Source organism: Chelonoidis abingdonii, chromosome 22, assembly GCF_003597395.2.
Source record: "Chelonoidis abingdonii isolate Lonesome George chromosome 22, CheloAbing_2.0, whole genome shotgun sequence".
In the NCBI taxonomy this organism is placed as follows: Eukaryota; Metazoa; Chordata; order Testudines; family Testudinidae; genus Chelonoidis; species Chelonoidis abingdonii.
Window position 1 is genome coordinate 22,496,695 of NC_133790.1, and position 24,490 is coordinate 22,521,184.

General features: G+C 42.3%; 2 protein-coding genes across 3 annotated transcripts in view; one reads left to right on the forward strand and one right to left on the reverse strand.

The window, feature by feature from the left end:
• Positions 1-15,534, reverse strand: part of LOC116820930 (E3 ubiquitin-protein ligase RNF185) — a 65,060-nt gene extending 49,526 nt beyond the window's left edge. Inside the window, exons 1-6 of one of the 2 annotated variants that reach the window (XM_032773705.2) lie at positions 15,370-15,507; positions 7,391-7,622; positions 5,539-5,557; positions 4,711-4,823; positions 4,093-4,147; positions 1,143-1,260 (exon numbers count right to left, since the gene is read on the reverse strand). In XM_032773705.2, the coding sequence (XP_032629596.1) occupies positions 1,143-1,260; positions 4,093-4,147; positions 4,711-4,823; positions 5,539-5,557; positions 7,391-7,572 (487 nt within the window). In that variant the 5' untranslated portion in view covers positions 7,573-7,622; positions 15,370-15,507. Of the gene's footprint in view, positions 1-1,142; positions 1,261-4,092; positions 4,148-4,710; positions 4,824-5,538; positions 5,558-7,390; positions 7,623-15,369 lie in introns of both variants that reach the window. The other variant, XM_032773708.2, reaches the window with a different exon arrangement.
• A 9-nt stretch (positions 15,535-15,543) lies between these two features.
• On the forward strand, positions 15,544-23,997 carry C22H12orf43 (chromosome 22 C12orf43 homolog). The gene is made up of 6 exons (XM_032773700.2): positions 15,544-18,558; positions 20,365-20,410; positions 21,143-21,241; positions 22,062-22,135; positions 22,490-22,580; positions 22,905-23,997. Exons 1-6 carry the CDS (start codon positions 18,216-18,218, stop codon positions 23,263-23,265), a joined length of 1,014 nt encoding a protein of 337 aa, XP_032629591.1. The 5' UTR covers positions 15,544-18,215; the 3' UTR covers positions 23,266-23,997.
• The last annotated feature ends 493 nt before the right edge of the window (positions 23,998-24,490 follow it).

A 24,490-nucleotide genomic window follows, 5' to 3' on the forward strand; every position in this document is an offset into this window, starting at 1 on the left:
CTTATTTAATCCGAACCAGCACAAATCCACAGTCTCTAGCTCCAAACGAACACATGCTTATGCAGATAGTACAAAGCAAGGTATAACTAACGGCCTAAATGAAGATGCCAAGGGGTATACAACTTAGCAGCCCTTTCAAAAGCTTAAGAATCCAGTTCAGTTTTCTCTCATTATTCCAAATGAAATACATGGACTGGGGCTCCTTTACCCTATACACAGTATGGCAGACTATTAGCTAAAAGATTTATCAACAGCAGCCCTGGAAATCTTGGGCTGTAGGTTTTCTGCCCAAAACAGGCAGACTCTTGCAGTTGAATACTGTGCAGAGGGACTGCCAAACTCTTCTGCTTTACAGGCTGTTTGGCAATCCTCAGAATGAGGCCACTGTACTAAAGTAACCCAACTGGTTTTACTCAATTGAAAGCACTGAAATTAATTCACCAGGAAGTTATCTGTTGTAGCACGTAAGTGATTATGTTGAAGATGAACTGCAAAGCAAAGAAAGTAGTGTTCTTGCTTTTTCTTCTTCTTTATGGTACATAAAGACTGATAACTTTTTTGGGATGAAAAAAGATCATCATATTTTTTGTATGTGGGAGTTTTCCTTCTTCTTAAAAATGCTAGAAATTCAGGTCTCAACTTCTCTGGCTTTCCTGGAGAATCTTTTGGAGGACTGGAATGGAAGCACTCAGATCACTGAAGAGGATTTCCCAGTTCTCACCTGAGCGGAAGGAACGTTCAGTCGGATTGTTTTAAAACATTTTTTGTTAAAACCTGTTTAACCTACAATGTCACTATTGTTCTCCAGTTCTTCAATCCTCCAAAAAGCCCTTCAGCAAAGCAGAGAGAAGTCATAAGTGTATTTTCTAATGTAAAACCACCAGAAAAAACATCTTTAAAATCTATTTAATATAATACACAGCAAAGGTTTTCCCTTTGTTGTTCACCCTTCAATGATTAGCTCTACAGTGCACCAACACTGTGTGCTAAAAAGGGTGTTTCCCTACATGTTGTTTCACTGGTTTACTTTGGCATACAGACAAGTTAGTGATTTAGTAGGTTCTTTGCTTGAAAGATACAAATTAATCTATATTAAATTTATTCTCCTGTGGGATTTTCCCAGAAGGTGAGATGCATAATACCTGGTGGAGGCCGCCCATCATTTATGTTGAATGCTGTGGCAAATATACCGAAGGGAAATGCCCCAATTCCAAATGACATTTGGAAGCCACCATCTCCAAACCCAAAGCCCTGGAATCCCTGCAAAGAAGGAAAAAAACGAAGTGAAACATACTGTCATTTATACTGCAAGATAGAGTAAAGCCAAATATTCCATGTCAATGGACTCCTTTAGGCTAAATGTCTGGCAGTTTTCAGTGTGTGCCTGTATGGTCCCACATTTCACTGCAGCTCATATTTGAGGGCTACAAGTTACCAAATGCTAAATGTTTTTGTAATTCTCTCACCAGATATCTGAAAATGTATCATAATTTATATAATTTGATATCACTCACTGATTTTTTAAAAAGCTTTAATTATGAGTCAATATTTGTTATCCATCAATCTAAAACAAAAGTAACATGAAAAATTACCCAACATTGCTCCTCAGGATATATGTAAAGTGCTGTGCATAGTCACTTTAAAATTGTGTTCCTATAACACCATAGGAAGCTCTATGGGGAGGAGGGGGAAGAGTTCTTGCCCCAAGGAGCCTACAATAGGTTATATACAACATAATGTGATGTAGGAGGGAAGGAAGGTTGCTTTATGATCCAACATCACTGACTGACTGTAGAGGGTCCAAGGCAAAATTACAGAGTTACTCTAGCCAAGCAGAAAGACGAAACTCCTGAATCAAGGAACATCCAAATCCTTAAAATGGGTGCAATGTTTAGGAAACAACTATACCGCTACCTTGATACAATGCCCAGGGGAGGCTCTAGACATTTCACCGCCCCAAGCAGGGTGACATGCCGCAGGGGGCGCTCTGCCAGCTAGGCGTGCTGGGGCCTGGAGCCACCCCTGATAACGCCACCCAATATAACACGAATTTGGATATAACACAGTAAAGCAGTGCTTGGGGGGGGGGGGGCAGGGCTGTGCACTCCTATGAATCAAAGCAAGTTCAGTGTAACATGGCTTCACCTATAACGTGGTAAGATTTTTTGGCTCCCAAGGAGGTATAGTATGAAACAAAACAACGATACTGTAAGGAATGGCTGTGGGAGAGCAAACAGTTACCCTAGTGCTTGACTCCACCAATCCAAAGAAGATTGCCTTCTTGTCTCAGAATTACACCATTACACCAATGGTATCAGTTCTGGATAATACCCTAGTTTCTAGCTGTCCAGCTTTGAGTGTACACAGAACTGATCCCAGTGACATAATTCTTAGACCTAGAGTTTATGGACTAACCCCCCCGACTCTTCTGTTTACATTGACAATTGTCTTGTCATCAACTCCCTACAAAAGGGGCCAGATGCAGCCAGGAGCAGCACTAGGGTTTCTGGTGCCCTAGGCGAAGGTCCTTCCGGGCTCCCGGTTGTTGGTGGCAATTTTGCGGTGGGGGGGAGGGGTCCTTCCGCACTCCCAGTCTTCGGGGCACTTCGGCGGCGGGTCCTGGAGCAAGTGAAGGACCCGCCGCAGAATTGCCGCCGCCAACCCAGAGCGCGGAAGGACCCCCAGCCGTCGAATTGCCGCCCTCCCAAATCCTGGTGCCCTAGGCGACCGCCTAGGTCGCCTACATGGAAGTGCCGGCCCTGGATGCAGCAATGCTTCTTTGCATGGCAGCTCCTGCAGTTTCAGAAACTAGAGAAGCAGCACCACTGCTGCAATGTCTTTATGCCAGATTCCTCCAATTAATGGCAGCACTTGCTAAAAGGTTCTACCAAGATGCAGCAGCTGATTTAATAAGAAGGCAATCCTCCACGGACAGAGAACTACTGAGCTCCCGTTTATTCAATGTAGAAATGTTCCTCAGTCATACCCAGCAGGGCTGTTTGTTTAAAGCAATGAGATATACGAGTGCTCTCTGGGGACATGAAGCTGAATTACATGGAAATATGCAAGTGTTTCATCAGGTCATGCTCACTTCTTACTGTCCTAGGAAACTACTATCTATCCTGATAACTGTTCCCCATGTACAGCCTGATATTTATATTCACTGTCTTTACATACCTGGGCTGCTGTTTGCATAAACGTACCCCACTCCATTTGGGATGTGTATATATAAACATGGTAAAGTAATGTTCTATAGTGAAGTGGATATCAGCACATAGCAATGGTCCCACAACCTTTGAGGCTCATGCCCCCCGCTTTCTCCTGTCCACACACCCCTGGAACTGGAAGCACGGCTGCAGCTCCTGGGGGCGGGGAGGGTGAGGAAGGAACACAGATAGGGTAAAGGGCCAAGGCTGGGGCCCCAGTCAGGGTGTGGGGTAGGCTGGTAGCTGGGCCTGCTGCAAGATATGGCTCCACTTCCAGCCTTACCCCCAGCCTCGGCTCCAGGCTGAGAATGGAGCCACGGCTAGTGGCGAGGCTGGGAGCTGGCGTGGGGCCATCAGCAGAGCTGTACTGAGGCTGGGGCTGGGGCCAGACACAGGAGCAGAGCTGGGGGTGTGGAGGGGCTGGATGGCACTCCCTCTCCACCCTCCATGGAGGCTGGCCTGGACCTCGTTGCACCCCCAGGACATTCCTCCACGGCCCCTTCAGGGGGTGTGCCCCACACTTTGGCGACCTTTGGCATACAGTGACAGAAGCACACACAGTGTACATTTCCAAGACACCTCTCATTTAACAAAAAGGAGAGATATGTCCAGAACCATTTTCAGAAGCACTGCACCACTTATGCATACGGAGCACGTTCTGATTCTGAAAGATAATATCCCCAGCAACACCATATTGTATGCTTTAATTGTAAAGTTTGAGTAAAGTTAACTCATGCTATAAAATGCTGAGGAATGGAGGCATCCACAACACAACATCAAGTACCAAGAGATGTACAATAGGCAATATAAAAGGATCTCCACAGTTGGTCTCCCTCCTCCCCAAATCCTAATCCAATCTTTCCACTTTAACTTGTGTTTTACTTACCCCTCTGTTCTCTGGTTCAGGTCTCTGTCCCTGCGGTCGCGGTGGAGTTTTTTCTCTGGAAAAGACAGCAGACTTAGTATAAACATAGCGATATATGGTGTGCTATTAGTTTCCTGCCCTGGCCAGTAAAATAGAACCAACATTAATTGCTCTTTCACAGATGTCCAGAGACCACTGAATTGTTGCAGCAGACTTGTGTGTAGTTAGCTTACTAGCAGGGGCCAACAGACCCATCAGTTAATTGAACCTCCAGTTCCAAATCCACAAATTGAGATTCTACATTTCTGTGCAGCAACATCCTTGTTACATTTCACAATTAAGGGAGCTTGAAAACTGTGATCAACCCAATGAACATCCTGTCCAAGTTGTCCTAGTCAGGTAATATTTTGCACAATGTGCCATCTTCAGTTAGTAATTAGTGTTCAATTCAGTTAAAATAGATTTCCACAGACAAGCAAGAAACAGGGTGTGGGAATCCAGGTCCTGGGAGAGCCAGGATGTATTTGGCAGACATTATCACCTCCCCTAAGTTTTGGCCATCTCTTATCTGACACATCAACTGTATAATAATTAGGTATGTGGTTTCCACAAAGAAGAGGCTGCATTTAGATTCCTTACCTGGGGTCCTGCTGCCCAGTACTACCCCTTCCATACAGAGGAATAACTTTATCTCGACTGATTCCTGCTTTACATACTGGACACACCTGCCTGTTTGGCCTGGTCTCCAACCACTACAAGAGAAAAATAAAACAAAATAAATAAGGCACTATGAGAACAATGGAACAATAACAACATGCAAATATATCTCACACAGCCACACAAAAGTCAGCCAAATGGAATTCTACAGCTATTCTGAAAACCAAGGAGGCAAACTGCCTACCCTTTGGAAATACCAAAGTGCCTCAGATTTGGGCAGTACTTGCTGTAGTTTAGTATAATAAACTGCTATATCACATCTGCTGAAGTGTACATTTGTAAATTGGGCTGAGAAAACTGGGAAAACTACACTGTAGAAACAACCCCACACTGGCCTGGGGAAGGAAGGACTAGTCTTGTCTCATCTCTTGTTTCTATGATTCTAACATACACAGAGTAGGGGTGTAACAGTAAGAGTGGCAAGAAAAGTGCTTCAAGTTTTTTTCTACATACTAAGCCCTCTTGTCTGCCATATGTAAACTCTCCTCCCTGAATCACTAAATATTTGAGTGGTTAAGACCCTGAAAAAAAAGGGTCTTTGGGCTTATACCTCTCTTCCTCTGGAAAAGTGGATTGCAAATGATTGCATGTTAAGTTTCATTAGTGCATTCTGGTTGCCCTGGAGAGAAGCAAGTGTGCTTAGAAAGAGAAGGGGATATTGCAGCTTCTGACAGAATACCCGAGAGGTCTGAGGGGGTTATTGTGTAATAAGAGCTGATGAAAGACAAAGTAAAAAGAAAACGATCTTACCTGGTGTAAACAAGGCCAACTGTTGGTATTCCCAGGGTGATTTGATAACAGGACAGAAAGAGAAAAAGGTAAAAAAAATGTAGTTAGTAACTTACACTGAGATTTGGAAAATATAGAGAGTATATTGGGGACAGCACACCTAAGGGGCAGCAGAAGGTTAAAGAATCGGCAATGTCAGTACCATAACTTTGCATAAGAACAAACTGAACTTCTGAAAGTACAGCAAAAGTCAAACCTCTTCTGGCCCTTCCAGTTTTTCAATCTGACACTAGGTTGCCAAATGGACAGAAACCACACCACAACAATTGGTCCCTGTACTCTCCCCATCTAGAAGTTTCACCGCCTTAGATATCAGCACAAGAGGCATACACAAAGGCTTAAATTCATCCTTCTAGGCCTTTTCGCACAGATTCTGCTCACTGATCCCATGAGCTTACGTCCTAATCGAAGATGCAAATTAAAAAGATGCCAACTGAATGACGTTAAGATCCTGAGAATCACATGGCTAAAATATTGGGAAAGATATGGAGAAATGTACATTATGCATCACACTGTTAATTCTAAAATGGGCATGCAGTATGAGGAACAGAGTAGGGTTATTCTAATTTCTCCTTTAAGACACTTTACTTCAATTAAAGTCCTTGTGGCAACTTTAAAAAAGTCAAAACCAAACAGAAACAGGCCACAAAATAAGACTACTTATCAAAAGACACTGCAATCAACTGCTCTCCAAGTGGTATAAACAATACGCAGATTGTCCACCTAAAGACTGGTCCTTCAATCCTGGTGTAAAGTCACCCCAGTTAGGTGGTTTAATCAAAAAGTTGTGATCACAAGAAGGTTTCATTGTAAAAAAAAAAAGCCAGATAACAAGCACCTACAGCTGAAATGTTGACACCAGAAACCAAATTCTACTTGCTTTCACCCACGCAACCACACAGGTTTAACTGAGACCTGAATTTAATCCATAGTGCTTAAAACCCTACACAATTAGCAATGTCAACCCTTGCTAACTGTTGCATTAAAAAAAAAAAATTAGGGAAAGAGGGTTATTTCCTGTATCATTCCGTCTTTCAACTACACCAAAACAGTAACATTTGAGGCAAAAGATACCGTTGCAGCACACTGAAGTATTGTGGGAAAGCAGGGCAATCTACTTCAACGCTCAAACCCAGACAAGACACATGGGAGGCATAACATTTTCACTGTGTTTATGGGACATCTGCTCACATTGGACAGACGGTGGACCTGAAGAGCTAGTGCCACTCCCAAGATGGTATAGGGAAAGAAAAATAACCTCACAACAAAAACGGTCTCTCTACAACATTTCTGCCAGCACTAGCAGTGAAAGGAGGCCTGCGATGAGGGTGTGATTTGCCTAAAAATTCATAATTTGGACTCCAGAGCCTGCTTCAAGGACAAGGTGCAAAGCAGATCCAGGTATGGGTGGGTTACAGAGGAATTTAGACCCAAACAGTGGGTGTGTGCCAAGCCAGAAGGCATGAATGAGAATAATATTGCTCTGCCAAATTATATTAATCAAGGCTGTGCAATTTAGTTTTCAGCCCAACAATCCAGAGGGCTACCGAAAGCTAAACTTAAGGAGACCAACACTAGCCTGGAGTAACTGCATATTTAACAGAAAAATGGATCTGGGGGCAGAACAGTAAGTTACCAAATTTCTGCTTATAGCATTCAATTCCAAGTCCATAATCCCATTCACATTTTAAGATTGCAAGGCTGGACTTTTCATCTGACATTTAACCTTGTCACATCCTCAGCTCCTGGATGATAAAAGTGTGTTTGTCCCAGACCCATATTCTGGCCTACCTAAGGAAAGCAGAATACTGACCAAAAGAGGTGCCCACACAGGCTGATAACCGCATCCTTGGCAGTGTCTAAACAGATGTTGCATTCAAAAGTGCTGTCCTGATTAGTATTGTCCCCAGCACCATTACTACTGCTGCTGCCACTGGTCCCTCCAGTGCTGGAGTTTTCAGCGGATGTAGACGCTGTGGGCCCTTTACTTGCCATCCTCAGGAATTAATCAGATCCAAGATCAGTAAAATCTTCCGACTGGAATCCTATGAGACAGAGAAAAAGAAATTCCAGTTGCATTACTGTTACATTATTGTCCTATTTGAAACTGAAAGAAGAAAAAAATATTCAGATTACTTGCCCAAGGACCATTTGGATCCCACATTACAACATCTCAATTTTATGGCAGCCAAGAGGAGTCTTTTTTTAGAAGTCAAGCTATCTTGAATATCTGTCATATGACCTAGCTGTTGATATCACCTACATTTTAAAATTCTGGGTGCACTGACTGACTAGCACATTAAACCCCAAGGCTGAAAATTAAGACAGGTTTCCCATCTCCATCTTCTTGTAAATGTTACCAAAGAGCAGTTACTCTTTGCAAAGTGTATTGTTGATACGTGTATTTAGTCATATGTGCTCTTCCCAAAATTCAGTACAGGGCACAAATTTCTGAGCACAGGCTGAAAAGGAGTTTAACAAAGGACCATGTCAGGAGATCACGTCACACCTTTCTTCTAGAATTCAGTGAGGTTTACAAGAAAACTAAAGAGGTCTTTTTTATCCCCCCCCCCCCCACAAACACTCAGGTTGAACATACAGGTCATTCAATGCACCTAGGATTTTTTTTTTACATCCATTAGTTCAGGTTACCAGGAGCCCAGGAAAAGAAGGTGGATGGAAGTGATCCTCACACCAGGGTGGATTGATTTAAATCATCAATTTTAGATGTGTGTTTCACATTGGTATTTTTTAGTTATTTTTCTCAAGACAGGTTGATTCTCATTGGCTGGTTGGTAAAAATTAAAAAATGTTGACTTGCAACTGAATCCAGCCTTTGTACTAAATTTGGTACTTTTTTATGCTAGCCACGGGATACAATATATCTATATACATTTATTTAAGCAATTATACAGTTTAATTTACATTTATGGAGATGCTTAATTTTTACATTTTTATTATGTTAGAAAAATGGTAAATGCGTTTTTTCTTATTTACTAGATAAGTTTTTTGTTTTTTAAACTTGTGATTTGTGTCAAGCTCCTTTTGGAGGCTGTTTGGAATTCACTTAAACTGCACAAACAAAAACAGCATTTTAAATTTTGGTTTTAAATAGAACTACCTTAAATGTACCGGATACATAAGAAAAAAAAGAGTATCAATAATGTTTTGCATTTTAAACTAGATGATGTATTAAACAAAGGAAGCATTATCTGTAGTTAGTGAACAGAAATTAGTGTTTCTGGTCACCATGTCATTCAAGATTTTAGAATCAGTAGACCTCATCTTCTTATACCTGAGTTTTATTCCTAGATTGGGAGAGGAAGACAAGTTTTCCTGCTTTTTCCTCTTAACTTCGACTGAACTAGCTATTGAACTGAACTAGCTGAATAAACTAAAATTTAAAAAGTTAGCCTCTTCTGCAGGTGCAAGAGAGTATCTGCTCTGAAAATCTGGTTTAGAACTTCAACAAATTTGGGTTCCAGATCCTTACAACAGTTCAGTGAGTCTGACTTTCTTTGAAACTCAGCAGCAAACATATACTGCTTAATATTTTTTGTATTTAATTTCAAATTATTTAATTATATAACAATAAGTTTAGGCCTTAACAGATTGTCAATTTCAAAGTTACCTAATTACATGTATTTTTTTTTAAATATATATTTAGTTTAAATTGAAAAATTCCAATATATTTATTTTTAAACCTTGTTTCTTATCCCTCTCACTGCTGTCATGGCCATGGGTGGAAGTGAACAGTGAACATTTCTAGCAATTATGTTGCAGAAGCACCCAGTATACTAAGGACTGAACATCCCAGTTGTTTGTACAGCTCACAGGCTCTTGACTCATGTTCACATATTACCTGTGCAGCACATATGGTATGTCTACTCAGCAAGATTCTCTCTCTTTTTATTTCTTTCTGCTAAAACATAACTACCATAAACCTTAGTATGGGATTTCCATGACATGCAAATCCCGAAGCACTTTACAGAATGGAGGCAGCATGGGTACAAGACATGTAGATCCCAGGGAATAGATATACTTTTTATTATTTGATACAAATACCAAATGTCTACTCTGATTTTTAATCCAGAAATCAAGAACAAATCTATACCTGCTGAGTCAGTCACAATTAACCAAGAAAAAACGATTAAAAAAAAATAAGGAGCTCAGATACCAAGATGCTGAAAGTCTATAAATCATAGATACTATAAATCAAAGAAACAGATGACTGTCTAAAACTTTCACAAGTACACAGAAATTAATTATTTGGAAAGGGCAACTAGAACCTTTCATAAACTACTGACTGCATAACTTACCCCACAAGTACTAAAAAGGTCACCTCAGCTTCCTGAGTAATGCTGAAGCACACATACAGAGCTGTAAAACAAAACTTCAGTATCTCCAGCTTTTATCCCAGTGTTTTTGTCATACAATGCAATTCTGCTGCAGGACTAAAGAAGTGTCAAGCCTGAGCCCAATTAAAGTATTGCATCAATGACACCACAACAGAACAAATGGGGAAGGAGAAGAGATTTATTTCTACAGAGCTTTTTCACTCAGTTACATCATTTTGCCTGGGGTCCCAGAAGGACAGCTCAGCATTCACAACTACTGTGCCTTAACGCACACTGCCTCTCAGCACTGCTGACTCCTAGCATTTCACAGCATGGCTTCATTTACCCTCATCAGCAAGGCAGTTTCCCCTTGTTATTTAAAAAAAAATGCTTTAGTACAGGACAGGTGGAAATGCTACCAATTCCCAAACTACACATTAAAAAACAATTTTCACTGTTCTCATGCATCCTTTCTGCCAGAATCTTTAGCAGCATTAGCTTATCTTGCTCAGATAATGAATGTTTAAATGAACCCCAATAACAAAAAAAATCCAAAACTGAAGCAAGAAGCTAATGTTTAAAGTACCAGGATTCGCTCATGTGCTATTCTGCTTTAAATATTGGTTTAATATTTTAGTAGTAGGAGAGATAGGGGAAGGATTTACCCCTATAGATTTTGGGATCCATAGCATGAATTTTCAGACCTGAATTTAATGTTCTTTTTAAAGCAGATTTGGTCATAATGCAAGAGAGAAACCAGAAACACAAAAAGGCTTAATTACTTCTGTTTCTGCCAATATCTTCCTTCACCCCACTTGAGCTGTCAGGTGACCCAGTTCAGCTTTTCTCCCACAAAAGCCGTTGTACTTTCTCCAGTGCTGACCTATACTCCTGAAAAGAAAGACCTTCCTGACCCTGTAACTGCACCTCCTCCAAGTCTCTCTTCAGTACCTCTTTCAGACCTAATGCCCCCTTAGGAATTCATCAATTAAAAAGATAAAAAGATTACAAACATAATTAATAAGATAAGACAATAACAAGTAACCTTATGAGCATGTACTGTCGAAGACTGTCTCATTCACCCACTTTGTTGTAATCTCTCACTGATGCACAATGTGTCTTATTGAACCTAGTTTGTAATAAACTCTTTGGAGCAGGAAGGGACAATCTTATATTTATCTGTAAGCTATGGCAAGAAAAAAAAAAACTCTATGGTATTCGTACAAACAGTCTATTATATATACATTTGAAATAAAATGAGAAGGATTGAAGACCAGAGAGCAAGAAGCATTACATTGCTTCAATCCATTAATAACTGTACCTTATGTTCAACTAGAATAATTCATAATCAGAGATAATCAAGATGAACCACCTCATTTACCAACCCCTGCAGCCCTGTTAAAAAAACAGAGTACTAGCGAGAGTACACTTAAGAAAATAAATAAACATAAGCCAGCCCTTCTTTGTATTCGATTCAGTGCTCAATAAAAGGACACCATATGCACCTCAGGACCACTGTGCCCTTTCAGTGTATTTAAACAACAAAAAGTGTCTTATTAAAAAGTGGGAGAAAGAATGGGTATAATGTAATAACATCTAGGTTCAGGGTAGGCAACTAAATGGACAGCTGCCTGGAGGCGGACCAGTGGGAATATCCAGTGGGCACTCACACTGCTTGGGTCCTGACCAGCAGACCAGGGCGCTCTCCATTTTAATTTAATTTTAAATGAAGCTTCTTAAACATTTTAGAAACCTTATTTACTTTACGCACAACAACAGTTTAGTTATATATTATAGGCTTACAGAAAGAGACCTTCTAAAACGTTAAAATGTATTACTGGGGCACGAAACCTTAAATTAGAGTGAAGAAATTAAGACTCGGCACACCACTTCTGAAAGGTTGCCGACCCCGATCTAGGTTTACTAAACCTTTGTCCTTTGACCAGCTCTTCAAGGCCCAACTCACAAATGCCAGGACCATTAAAGAAACTGAAGGAAGGAGAAGGTGCAACAGTTAGTTCTGACCTCATGGCACGTTTTCAAAGATTTTCCACTTTTCTTCCCTTGTTCTTTGTTATCAAGACATTTCCATGAAAACAAAGTATTTGTTTCTTAAGTGTCCATCTGTTCCTACTGTTTATTCCCCCATTTGAAATCATCATCCTCTGTGATATCACAACTGGTTGCTGTGGAAATGACTGATATCACAGTGCATTACTACTTGACATGGGGAACAAACAGCAGGAACAGATGAACTGTTAAGAAAAAATGAACTTGTTTTCATGCAGATGTCCTTAAACAAACAAAAAGGGCGGGGGGAGAAGACTTCTCTGGAGCCAGTCTGGTTGAAAGAGCAAATGAATATGTGAGGAGAAAGAGGGCTTTAAGAAGCAGATGGCACTCTGGGGCCTGAAGGTTCCATGGCAGTTCAGAGCAACAGATGGTCTGAGAGACTGAGGAGGAAATAATAGCATGGGAGACTGGTGAGGTTTATGTGCTCATCTGTGCACCTGCAAGAAACAACTGAGGAGAAGATACCCACAAAATATTTAGGAAATATATTCTAAAGACACAGAGTGGAGCAGAGAAGTGGGGGAACGATGAACCAGGAAACGCAGGGCTGGAGCATCAGCCAGTGAAAGAGACCAAGTGTATGGATCTAAGAGAAATTAGAGATTTTCCAGAGATACAGCAATTTGCCTCTGAAAACTATGAGTAACTTCACAAGAAAAAAAAAAAAAAAAGAGATCATGACATTTTAAATTAAAGCATCCAAAAATCTCAATGACAAAGAGCACAGATGGACAATAATTCAGAGTGCAGGATAGAAAGCATCAGACGATGTTGTCACCTAAGTTATAAATCATATTTATAGGATATATACAATGTTCAGAAGTGTTTGCTTTATAATGTTAGTTATTTCATAAATATTAAGAATCACTGCTTTCCAATTGGGATCTAGGTCACTGACTACATATTAACATTTTTAATTATTTCTCTTTGCTGTATATCTTAAATATTAGATTTAAAGGAACACTGTCAGATTAAAACACCTGTACAGAAAAATAAGTTTCTTTGCTCGTTTTACTAATGTGTCACAGTGTTATATTACTAAAGAAATTACTAAAAGTTGAAGAATTTTTCCAGTCTAGTTTCCTTCTCATGACAGATTCTGTTTTGTTCAAGTTCTAAATTTCCCTCTGCTTGGACAATGAAAATTTCGGGTTCACTTTCTTCTGATGTACTAGCACAAAGTTACAATGTTTTTGTTGCAAACATGGCAATCCAAATTTTAAAATGATCTGTTTTCATTAATATTATAAAAGTTTCAAGAAAATCTCTCTCTCGATACTAGGTTTAGAAGAAGACCCTCAGACATAAAACAAAACACAAATCTGAAACCTACGACGTGAGACTTCTCTGAACTTCAAGTGTACCTAACATATGGTCACAGATCACTTTTTCTGCAAGAGCTGATGTTTCCTGACAGCCCCATGAAAAACAGTAAGTTTATTTTCTGACATTCACAGCATGTACATTCCTGCTGAAGTAAAACTGTTAATTATTAAACATACATTTACCTAGTTGCCTCTTTATTCCCTTCCCCCATCTCCTGATAGGTTATGTTTCGACTCACTCTTTAGATAATCAGTCATGCATGTTTTATTCTCCCTTTGCAGTTTTTATGTTGCTGTGCTGTATATGCCCTTCAGGGTTAGATGAAGTGGTCCCCACATATATATGTAGACTGAACATCAATTTAAAACACCATCTTGCACATTAATCTACTATTCAGAGACACATTTAATTCAGTGAGACTCTTCACAAACTTATGTTAGAGAATTAGAATGCAGGATTGAGGCCTATGTTTAAAAAGTGATTTGGAATCCATTGAGAGGAAATGTGATATACAAATGCAAGGTACTTTGTTAGTATAAAAAGAATATTGTGAACACCAAGCATGTAAAAGACAAAGATAGCGTAGAACAGAACAAAGCTCTCTCCCATCCATTAAACAGATAACAGACTCAAACAGAACTTGGAATGAAGCCTATGAACACACTTCTTTTTTAAACCAGGGCAAATCTAAGGGATAAAGAAAACTGATATAATCAGTTAGATAACGCCAGAAAAAAATATTCAGATGATATTAGATTATGTAATATGTTTTACAGGATTAAATCGATCATAAATGTACTACGTGGACTATTTATTCCAACTTGATAGGTTGCCAGGGGAGGTTTTATTTGAAATTAAAAAAAATAAAAAAGAAGAATTGTTTTTATGTGGTTTAAAGCATATACAGGAATCCCAGAGGGGAATTAAAATATATCAGAAGTTACTACATTTGAAGATAAGAACTAAAACCCAAATATTAATCTATTTATAAATAGCCACATCTTTGATGGACACTTATGAAACATTTTAGGTCCTTGGGGAGAAAAAAAAATCTAAATGTAAAGAGCGACAAATAATGTTAAGAGGGCGAAGCACTTTACAAAGGAGTGTAAATTATCCCAATTTTTACAGACAGGGAAACCAAATAATTGTTTCCCTGCAGAAACACAGGAACCCAGAAGCAAAAAGGAGAATAGAATCCAAGTCTCCTTGCTATTGGACTCCTGCTCCAACCACTGAGCAGTACCATCTGCCTCAGCTGCAAAAGTAAAAATCAAAGTCCCACTGTTACAGGTAAACCTAAAATCTGCTATTCTGTAATTCACTAAAGAAAAGACAAGAACTCTTTGTCGCTTAACACAGTCAGTGTTACAGAAAAAATGCAACTGGGACAAGCGACTGTTTACCAAATAACATTTTACAAAGAGCCACACATAGGTGAGGAGAGGAGGGGTTATTTCCCACCTGAGTCAAGCCAGATACTGGGACACCCTGTGCTAGTTTGGGAAAGTAAGCATTAACAAACTGTGATTTCCAAAAAAAAGAACAGGAGTGTTGTGGCACCTCAGAGACTAGCAAATTTATTTCAGCATAAGCTTTCGTAGGCTACAGCTCACTTCTTCGAAGAAGTGCGCTAGGTGCTACAAATACTCCTGTTCTTTTTTGCGTATACAGACTTATGAGTTACCCAGCTAATGGCCTGAGGCAATAAAAACGAAATAGAAACAGATGTAAATTCAGTGTATCAGTGAGGAGACACCCCCTTGCACACGAACTGTTCGCCCTCCCCCCCACCCGACAAAATAAGAGCGAGAAGCGCCTGCCTGAGGAGCCAGAGATTTCGGCTTCTCCTTTCAGCTCCCGACCACCTACTGCTAACTTGACAGGATGCCCAACACACCCACCCGACAGCTCAGCCCCGCCCAAGTCCCCAGCCCCACCCCACCGACCCCCTCCTCAGCCCACTTCCCGTCCCGGGCCTCAGGCCCGTCCGCAACCCCAGGCAGGGCCTCGAAGCCGCCCCCGGCAGTCTCAGGCCCGTCCCCCTGGTGCTCACCTGAGAAGCAGGTGCCGCGACCTCCACGACAACTACAACAGCCCCGAGACTCGGACTCCCAGCTGGCTCCAATCCCCGCTCCAGCTTCTCCTCCCTGGGCCGCCGCTGTCACCTGATTCCCCGGAAACCCAGCCCCGCCTGCATTGTCCTGGACCAGCCTCTCGACCGACACGCGGGGCCGCGGCATCAGGTTCCGCCTGCCAGGGAGAGCGGAGCGGCGGGGGGCAACTCTCATACGCCCTAAGGGCTGTGGCACGTAGATCCCACGCACCGGGAGGAGCGGGGCGAAAGGAGTCCAGCTTCCACACGGGAGGGAGGAGTATGAGGGGGAATGGAGGCTGGTTCCACACACCGTGGTTCCTAGGGCAGTGGAGCAGGGGGTAACTTAAGATTAAACACCAAACAATGGTATTGTTTCTGCTAAACTTAAGGGAACCAGACCACCGCAGCTCGCTTCAGTGTCTGGATTCCACACACAGGGGCCTGGCGAGTGTGGGAGAAGAGTGCAGCTTCTGCACTGGTCTACATACAGAGACGGAGGAGATGGTTTAAGCCATAGTGGTTGTGTCCATCCAACCCCCCATCCCCTGCAGCCTTATTGTTTTTAAACAGATCATGAACTACCTATGGCTTCAGCCTGGGAAAGCAGAGGCCCTAAGAGCCAAGAAGTCAACACCAGTAGCAGATGTCTTCCGCAAGATCCACAGCAAAGTTATAAACAAGCAGCCATGCTGGAATTTCCACTTGTATGCAAGTGTATCAACTAACAACACACAGTTAAGATGAAGATGTGTGTAGTATCTCCAACCCAGACATTGCCACCTTCCTGAGCGGCTCCCTAGATGGGGAATTCGTAAGGGATGGGCACAACATCGCTTCACTGTGGTCCCACACTCACAACGCCACGTGTTGCTTGGGGAAGCATATTGGCTGCTGCTGGGAGTGGTGCAAGGAGCGCCAGAAGCTGGGAGTCCTGGTGCTGCAGATCAGGTCTGACAACACCATTGTCACCCCAAGTGCCAGTGGCTTGCTGGAGAGGACCCTGAAGGCCTCCATCCACTCGCTGTATGTGGAAACCCTGAAGCATAAACAGGACCAGGGTAAAGCCTTTGAGTTGACCAGCAAGTGGGACTCCAGCAACCACTTCCTCGCCCGGGGGCGGCTTCACCCGTTTCGCTGACTGGCAGTTCATCCACCATGTCCGGCTCAACTGCGTCCCGCTCAAAGGAGCCGTCCGCCACAGGAACCAAGACAAGCAGTGCAGGAAGTGCGGCTACTCCAGCAAGACCCTGCCCCACGTTCTGTGCACCTGCAAACCCCACTCCAGAGCCTGGCAGCTGTGCTACAACACCATCCAGAACCGCCCCATGAAAGCCATCGCACCACGCCTGGAGGAGATCTCCGTGAACTGCACCATCCCTGGTACTGACAGCCAGCTATAACCTGACGTCGTCATCACTGACGAGGGCCAGAAAAAGATCATCCTTGTCGACGTCATGGTTTCCTTTGACAACAGGACCCCGGCATGGGAACCCCAAGCTTGTAAACTGGAAAATTACCCCCCCCAGCTGACACCCTGAGAGCGAAGGGCTACAAGGTGCAGGTGGATGTCCTGATTGTTGGAACACTGGGCGCCTGGGATCCCTGCAACGAGCGTGTGCTGCGGACCTGCGGGATTGGTCAACACTACGCATGGCTCATGGTGTCAGACACCATCCGATGGTCAAGGGGCATCTACATCGAGCACATCACTGGCCACCGACAGTACCAGGAGGCGTGAGCCAGAGTGACATCGTTCTTCGACTACGAGAAAGGGACCAAGAGACTTTCTCCGTTGGATCATATGAACTGGAACCATAAACTCCCTGAACATTAAAGCTCACCAAATGAGGGTCAATCCATCCTCATCATCGTATCTACTCATTATACTCCACACCCAAACATAGCCACTTTATGAACTTCATACCCTCATATCTCAATGTCTGTACTTTGACCCATCAATCTTTTACCTCCAATCGGGGATATTGCAGATTATGTATTCCTTATGCCACCCAATCTTAAAAGTGTAGGGCAGTGCAGTTCCTTTTGTGTTTGTTTGTTTTTAACCCAGTTTTGAGTTTGCTAGTAAATTATATCAGCCTATCTGAGATCCTTGGAGACTGTATCCTCTGTATGCACAGAACAGTTATACAACAGTCAGTGACAATGCAGATTTATTTTACACTGCAGTACCAATGTGTTTCACCCCACTTAATACAGAGTAAATACTGCCTACCTGACTTTTTCTCCATGTTTTACTGGATTCTTGTGCACCATGTGACCCTCTTCCCATCTGCTTTTGAGAGGTAACTTCCTTCCACTTAACAATGCAGGAAAGATTATAATATGAGATGGATCCTAGCAGACACTTTCTGCTCCCTCTGTGATATCAGAGTGCTGTGGATGACTGTACACCATCAGCACCTTGGTTTTGAATGCCATAAATCAATGTTTTTCACCCAGTGGCTCATCATGCCCAGGGACTTCACAAAAGGCAACAAGGCTGGTAGTGAGATGTTGAACATTTCTAAAGCAAAGAAAATCTCATCCCTGCAGTCCCTGCACACCTGTGCCTTTCAAGGTCAAGTATTCTCCATGAACTTCTCAAAACATATACACAAATATATAGGCTTGTCATTGATACATTTTTCACTCTTATAGTAAATGTAATCAGCTAATGAATTGTTTTTACTTTGGATAAGAGGTTGCCAACGTGAAAGGTTGAGAAACACTGACATACATCTTCATATTGTCCCTTTGGGCTAAATGATCATTCAGAACGGATCACTGCAGTGGGAGATACAAGGATGACCCCCCCAAACCAGCCCTACGGCGGAAGTGCTGCTCGTCATTCCCTCACCCCGTCCACCTTCGGGAGAGGCGAGGGTCGTGGAGTTTCCCCGCCAGAGCAGGAACTTGCAAACGCATGGGCTCAGCAGAGGGCTCTCGGGCCTCTGTCACTGTGGCCTGGACTACAAGTCCCAGGATGCTATGCGGTTTCCAAGATGGCCGCGCTCCTGGGTGGCTGTGGCGCGAATGTTTCGGACTCGGACAGCAGCAGCAGCGCGGCGGACTTGGAGCGATTTCGTGAGGCCGTCTGGGACCTGGCTGGGCAGCGGTCGGCGGTGGTTCGGCCGGAGCCCGGCAGCGGTAGGGCAGCTGGGGGTGACGCTGGGGTCCTTTGGTTTGGCGACGGCAGGCCCGACCGAGAGCAGGCCCTTCCCCTCCCATGCGTGGGCTGGACTCACCTGGTCAGGGGCAATCCTAGGCTGTCACATCCCAGTTCCGTTCCTGCCTCCCTGGCCAGTAGTCGAGCCTGTGACTGGCCCACATCTCAGCAAGGGCAACCAGACCCCAAAGCTGGCGAGGTGGCTAGTCCTGGATTTTGGGTGCTGGCGGGGCGTATGGGTCAGTAGGTGGGTGCAAGCCCCTGCCCCCGACAGTGTGGCCTCTCAAAGGCAGTTGCTTCTCCAGTATTAACTGAACAGTTTTATGTTTAATTCTGATCGTGTCTAGAGTACAGTTGGTTAGGAACTAATCTAATGGTGAACTCAGCCGTGACTCAGACAGGGATAGGTTATGTTAAAAAATTTAAACGTGTCATATTAAATCTCATGCTAACCTGCACTCTCTGTAAGAAAACACTTCTTAAAAACATCCTTTAAAATAAGTCTGAAATAAATAATCTCAAAAAGAAAGAATTGGGAGGACTGAGGATTCTCTAGCATCATGATTCATGTCTGGTGTCTTGTCTACCTTTCTTCACTGTGCCTGACCCTTGGTGTAAATCACACAGTTGAGTTATGGATCATATTTTGAATTTAAACTGGGGAATTAACGTACAGAAGAAAAATCATTTTGCTATGTTGGCTCCTTACTCCCCAGGCTGTCCTACCACTGTTTTTCTGTGTAAGTGCAAATACTGTCTTGCATGCTGTCCAAAGTGTGCTTGCTTGGATGCTGAGAGCGCAGAAAATTGGGGGACTTCTAAGATCTTGTCTAAACTGTGATAGCTACTGCTTTGTAGACAGGGTTTTAATACAGTATTGCCTTGTTATGGTTAAAACATTGGTTAGTCCTGCCGTGTAGACCTCATCCATCCATGTTTCTGGACCATACTAAAGCTTTAACTGTTTAGGACAGTAACATGATTTGGGAATATGCATCTTGGCTCCCTCTCTGCTGCACAGTGAATCTTGTAATAGTTCTCTAAAAGTAATTTGTTACAATTTGGATGGGACCCTAAACACTCCTGTTTAAAAACAAAACAAAACAAACAAAAAAACAAAAAAACAATCTTGCCTCATATTAAACACTGGATAATGTTATTGTCTCTGCTGTTTAATCATAAAGAATGTTTAAAATATAGGTGTTTCCTACTTAAACCAGACATAGTATCGAGCTACTCAATCCAAACAGAATTTCTGGGTAATTTAATCAGTAGCTAAATAGCCAGAAAGCTTCAGATCTACTCTGTCTTGTGCCTTCACCCTGCCAGTGACCTTCATCTATACCTCACTCTATTTCTAGGAAGGCAGCCTTTCTATCAACTCCAGAATTCAGACTTCAAAGTTAGTCTCTCTATAGGGCTCTGTGTCATAGAGTATGTGAAATATGGTACTTTCAGGGAAGGACTTGGCTTGTCTTCTATTTAGGATCATAATAGAAATAGAAAAAGATATATCAGATTCTTGCCAGAGTTGGATACTTTCTTCCAGTAGATGTTGAGTCCAACATTAAACTCACAGTGCACTATCTTAGCAAGTGGAGTTAGTCACTTGATGTGGAGTTTGCCTGAAGAATGTTTCATATCATAACCGTATCCTCCTTTGAATGTGACCACTATTCTATCGTGCAAAAATTACTTTTACCCTATAAAATCATCTACAGTGGAATTAGGATTAAAGGTGTTTTAGTCCTGGAGATTTCTAATTTGCCTTTGTTTTATTTTGTCAGGTTGTTTTGGGAAGGACAAGTTACTACAAGTTCAACCTAGTCTCAGGTATTTTTTCTGGATTTCAGAGTGCTGTTTGCGTGAAGAAAAATGAAACCGTGATTATAGGCAGAACTTGTGCTGCCTATACAGTAGTTAAGGTTACCTGATTCTTCCCATTATAAGACATTGTCTTTTGTCTACAGTTGAATACTAAGTGGCCAAATATTTCTCCTAATCAATGGGGAAAGCAATCCTTGGTTTAGAAGCCTTGCAACTGAGTCCACATTCTTCTGTCTTCATTCTCAATATTTTTGTTTTCAAGCACAGTCTCCAAGCCTATCAACCTGGCAACTTTTAATAAAGTCCTCTCTCCAGGGGCATATTTGGAGTGAGCGGCAGCACATTGCTTTGCTGATATACCCACAACTCTGTTCTTCAGGGACAAAGGAATGGTAGGAGCATTCAAGCTCCAATCCTTGGCCTGTGCTGCTGAGACTCTCAGCAAAGGGTCAGTTAATACCAATTATGTTGTTGATACTTAGGGAATGTGGACATCAGTTGATGCTTAGGGAATGTGGACCATAGTGAGACTACCCAAGCAACTTCACACATGCTAGTGAACAGCCTTCTGATGGTAGTTGCTTTTGGCCACTATCAGTCTGAGATGGATTTGAATCGACCACTTAGTGGTCTAAGGCTCTTTATCCCATTGCCAGTCCCCAGTCTTCAGTTTTAGGTGAAAGCAGCAGATGGTTACTGGGTCTGAAGGAGATCACACATTGTTTTTATTTCAAACAGACAGAAGGTGAATGACCATGACAAAGATGGCAACGAATTACAGACCACACCAGAGTTCAGAGCACATGTTGCAAAGAAACTGGGAACAATGTTAGACAGGTAACTAGTACCAAAGCACAGCCTTATGAGATTAAATAAGTCTTAATCAGAACCTTCCCTTGCAAGAGCAGTATCAGTACCCTTGAGTAGTAGAAGTGGGAATCACTGAAGAGTTAAATACATCTTTTTCCATGGGAAACATCTTATATTTTGGTTTCTCTTCTTGTTTCCTACATATCTGTGCATACTGCTGGCCTGTGACTGAGCTCCTAATGCTTGTGAACTGACCCCTGTCCTATCCTCCCATTGATAATGTAGATGTGGTGTGTTCTGCAGAGCCTTTCTTGTTAGCTTCAGTGCTCAGTGTTCTGTGTTGGGAAGGGAATAGACAGGATTGAGATTCATCAGCGCCACCTCCATTTATGGCAAGGCTTTGAATCTGTTCAGGAAATTCCTCAGTCCACATTTGTGATCGTTTTGTCAACTTATCCATACAACAGACAAATTCAGCCTAACTCAGAGCTGTGCAGGCATTGTGGTAGGTGTTCAAAGGCTTCACCTAATTAAAAATTGCTGTTGCCCTTCTTTAATGTGGAAGTATGGCCCATGGAAACTAATGGGCCTAGAATGCAGTGTGAGTTGGCTGCTTGGACTGTTGCATATGCATAGTTTCTATGTGCCATGCTTCTGAATGAAATGGCCGTGCTCTGTGGAGATAGCTCTGAATGTAAAAAAAATTGAAATGAACCCACTAAGCAAAGGTTACTTAACTGCTCACCTTAATCTTGTTTAACATTTCCAACTTCTTAAAGTTAGCCTGGCTGCATAAAATCGAATCCTTGTTTCCTTTCCTAAATTCAGACTGTGGTCTTCCTTCTAGCTACATCACTGTACTGGAGGATTCATCAGGTCCTGCACAGACTTCCATGCAAACAGCTGACTCTGAAGACGATGGTGAGTTCCAAGCACAGTCACTGTTGTCAGCAGTCATCTAATAGCTCTCTACTGGGACAAATGTAAAGAATTCTATCTGGTATTAGTTCATACAGTGCTCTAGATTAAAGAAAGAGTGCAGTAGAAGGACTTCTTGTTAATATCAGCAGGAGTTGTTATCTATGAAATAGTGCAGAAAGCTTAACAAACACCTTCTAGTTCTTCAGTCCAATGTAAATTCCAGGTGAGAGATGACACCACTGTTGCCTCATACTTGGATTGCTGTTAGCTGCTGCTACTGACTCTGTTTTATATCTTGTCTAAAATAATTTGCTAATGTATTTATTTCCCCCTGTTCCTTTTTGTGTTTCTTAGGCTTTCGCCTATTCTCTTCATCTATTCCAGGAGACTGTGGGAAATCCAAACCTCTGCTCTCAACCAGGAGGCGACAACCTTCCAGTTCTAGGTGAGGTGTTAGTCTGCTACTTTGTTCCAAAAAATACTCCATGCTGTGTTTCAGAGATTCCTTTTACATTTGACTTTGGAAAAATATTTTTCCTAGTGCAGGGAAACTAGGAATTTCAACTTGCATGAATTTTTCAATGCCCATGATGCGTCTTTAAGGACAGGTTGGAGTACAGCCTGGTTAAGCGGTCACTGGAATACGTTTTTGAGTCACCAAGTCATTACATTTATCAAGATTATGCTAATCTCAGAGTCTGTGCTTTGGGTGAATTCAAGGATGAAAGAGTAATATACTTACCTCCCACTTTGCTTGCAACCCTTCCAGTGAGCTGGACAGTGACCAGGAATGGCAGAGATACCAAGAGGCTGCTGTGTCAGCAGCAGATATCTTGAAGCAAAGTGCTTTTTCTGTGATGCCTCTGGATTCCAGCCAGGTTCACAAGCAGGAGTGCACAGAGCACAACCAAAAGAAGAAAAAGAAAAGGAAGAAGAAAGCTAGAGGTGAACATAATAGTGAACAGAAGACAGCAGGATGTGACCAGATCAGCAACAAGACTCTATCATCCATTGATGGAGAGTGCATGAGGCAAGAAGGCAGATGTACAGAGGACACAGCATTGCCTAGTGTGGTGAAGAAGAAGAAAAAGATTATCAGAAAAGAAGCGAATGATGATTCCACTCTATGAACTACATATGGTTAGGATGGAAGAAGGATGGTGAGAAGTTAACAAAGGTAGTTCCTGCACATTGTCCTCTGCTGGAAATGTGGGGAAACAATTGGCAAAGCTTCGGTTTTAGGGGAGTCAAAGGAGTAAGAGTTTAATTGACTGCCCTTGTTGAGGCATCCCTTGGGAAACTCACCTTTTCTATTCCATCACAAACCAATTACTTGCGTTGCTGGTTATGCAGACCTTGCACTGAAGGATTTGGGCGATACAGGGACATATTAGAGTCATCTCCACCCTGGTCGGATCCTTCTGTGTATCCAGCCCAAATCCTGTGCCCTGGAGCACGTGTGTGATAAACTGATTTTGGTGGAGATGGTGGCAGAAGATCAGTTCCTACTTCACCTCCCTAACACCTGCTGCCAGAACCATGGGAGAAACAGCTCCAGGCTGTGAGAGACTGACTCATCCATAAATATCCTGGCAAATCTTGGGGACCCACCTGCCTCTCCTAAAATCACCAGAAGTATGTTACCGAAACCTGATGTGTTACTAATTCCCATGGAATATACACCTCTCCAGGGGTCCTGTGCAGAACTATAAAAAGATTGTTCAGTAGTATCACTTAATTGTTATAAGCAGGTGTTTCTTTCAAAACTGTCTCCCTCAATGCTTTATTTTCATGATATTACATCTGCCAGTGTGCAGTAGAATTCAATAACAATAAATGCCTCGTAGTCTCATTTAATATAATGTCGTGTGCAGACCTGCCATCTTCTTCCATTAGGATTGGCACAGCTAACAGAGGTATTACACATCATATGTAGTTTTATTGCACAACTGTCTGTAGCTATTTGATGATGCTGTAGAACTGCCAGAAATAGGTGCCTTTGAGCCCAACATGGTAGTAACTGCATTTAAGTCCTAATTTGATCAACCAGGTGTGTGTTGTCTCTCTGAGATGCAGCAGCAGTTTTTAGTAGTTTTCAGTACTGTTCCTACCTTCCTAGTAGAGGCCTGCAGCTCTGAGATTTCCGACAAAGACCTAATATTTGGATGGGTGGAGAAACTCAAGATGCTAAAGTGAGGAAAATATTGCTCCTCGTAGGGTCCTGGGAGTCACCCACATTTTGTGCAAGAACCCCAATATTTTTCACATAAGGAAATGCCCTGCAGGCATCTAAACTGCAAAAGTATTTTGAAAATTGGCCTGTAAATTAACAAAATACACCAACAGAAATCACAT

What these genes read in the sequence shown, in the direction of transcription:
- C22H12orf43 (XM_032773700.2), top strand. Translation starts at nt 18,216, where the DNA reads ATGACCCCCCCAAACCAGCCCTACGGCGGAAGTGCTGCTCGTCATTCC. An exon ending in CTGGGAACAATGTTAGACAG is followed by an intron (nt 21,242 to 22,061) that starts GTAACTAGTACC and finishes TCTTCCTTCTAG; the next exon opens with CTACATCACTGTACTGGAGG. An exon ending in AGCTGACTCTGAAGACGATG is followed by an intron (nt 22,136 to 22,489) that starts GTGAGTTCCAAG and finishes TGTGTTTCTTAG; the next exon opens with GCTTTCGCCTATTCTCTTCA.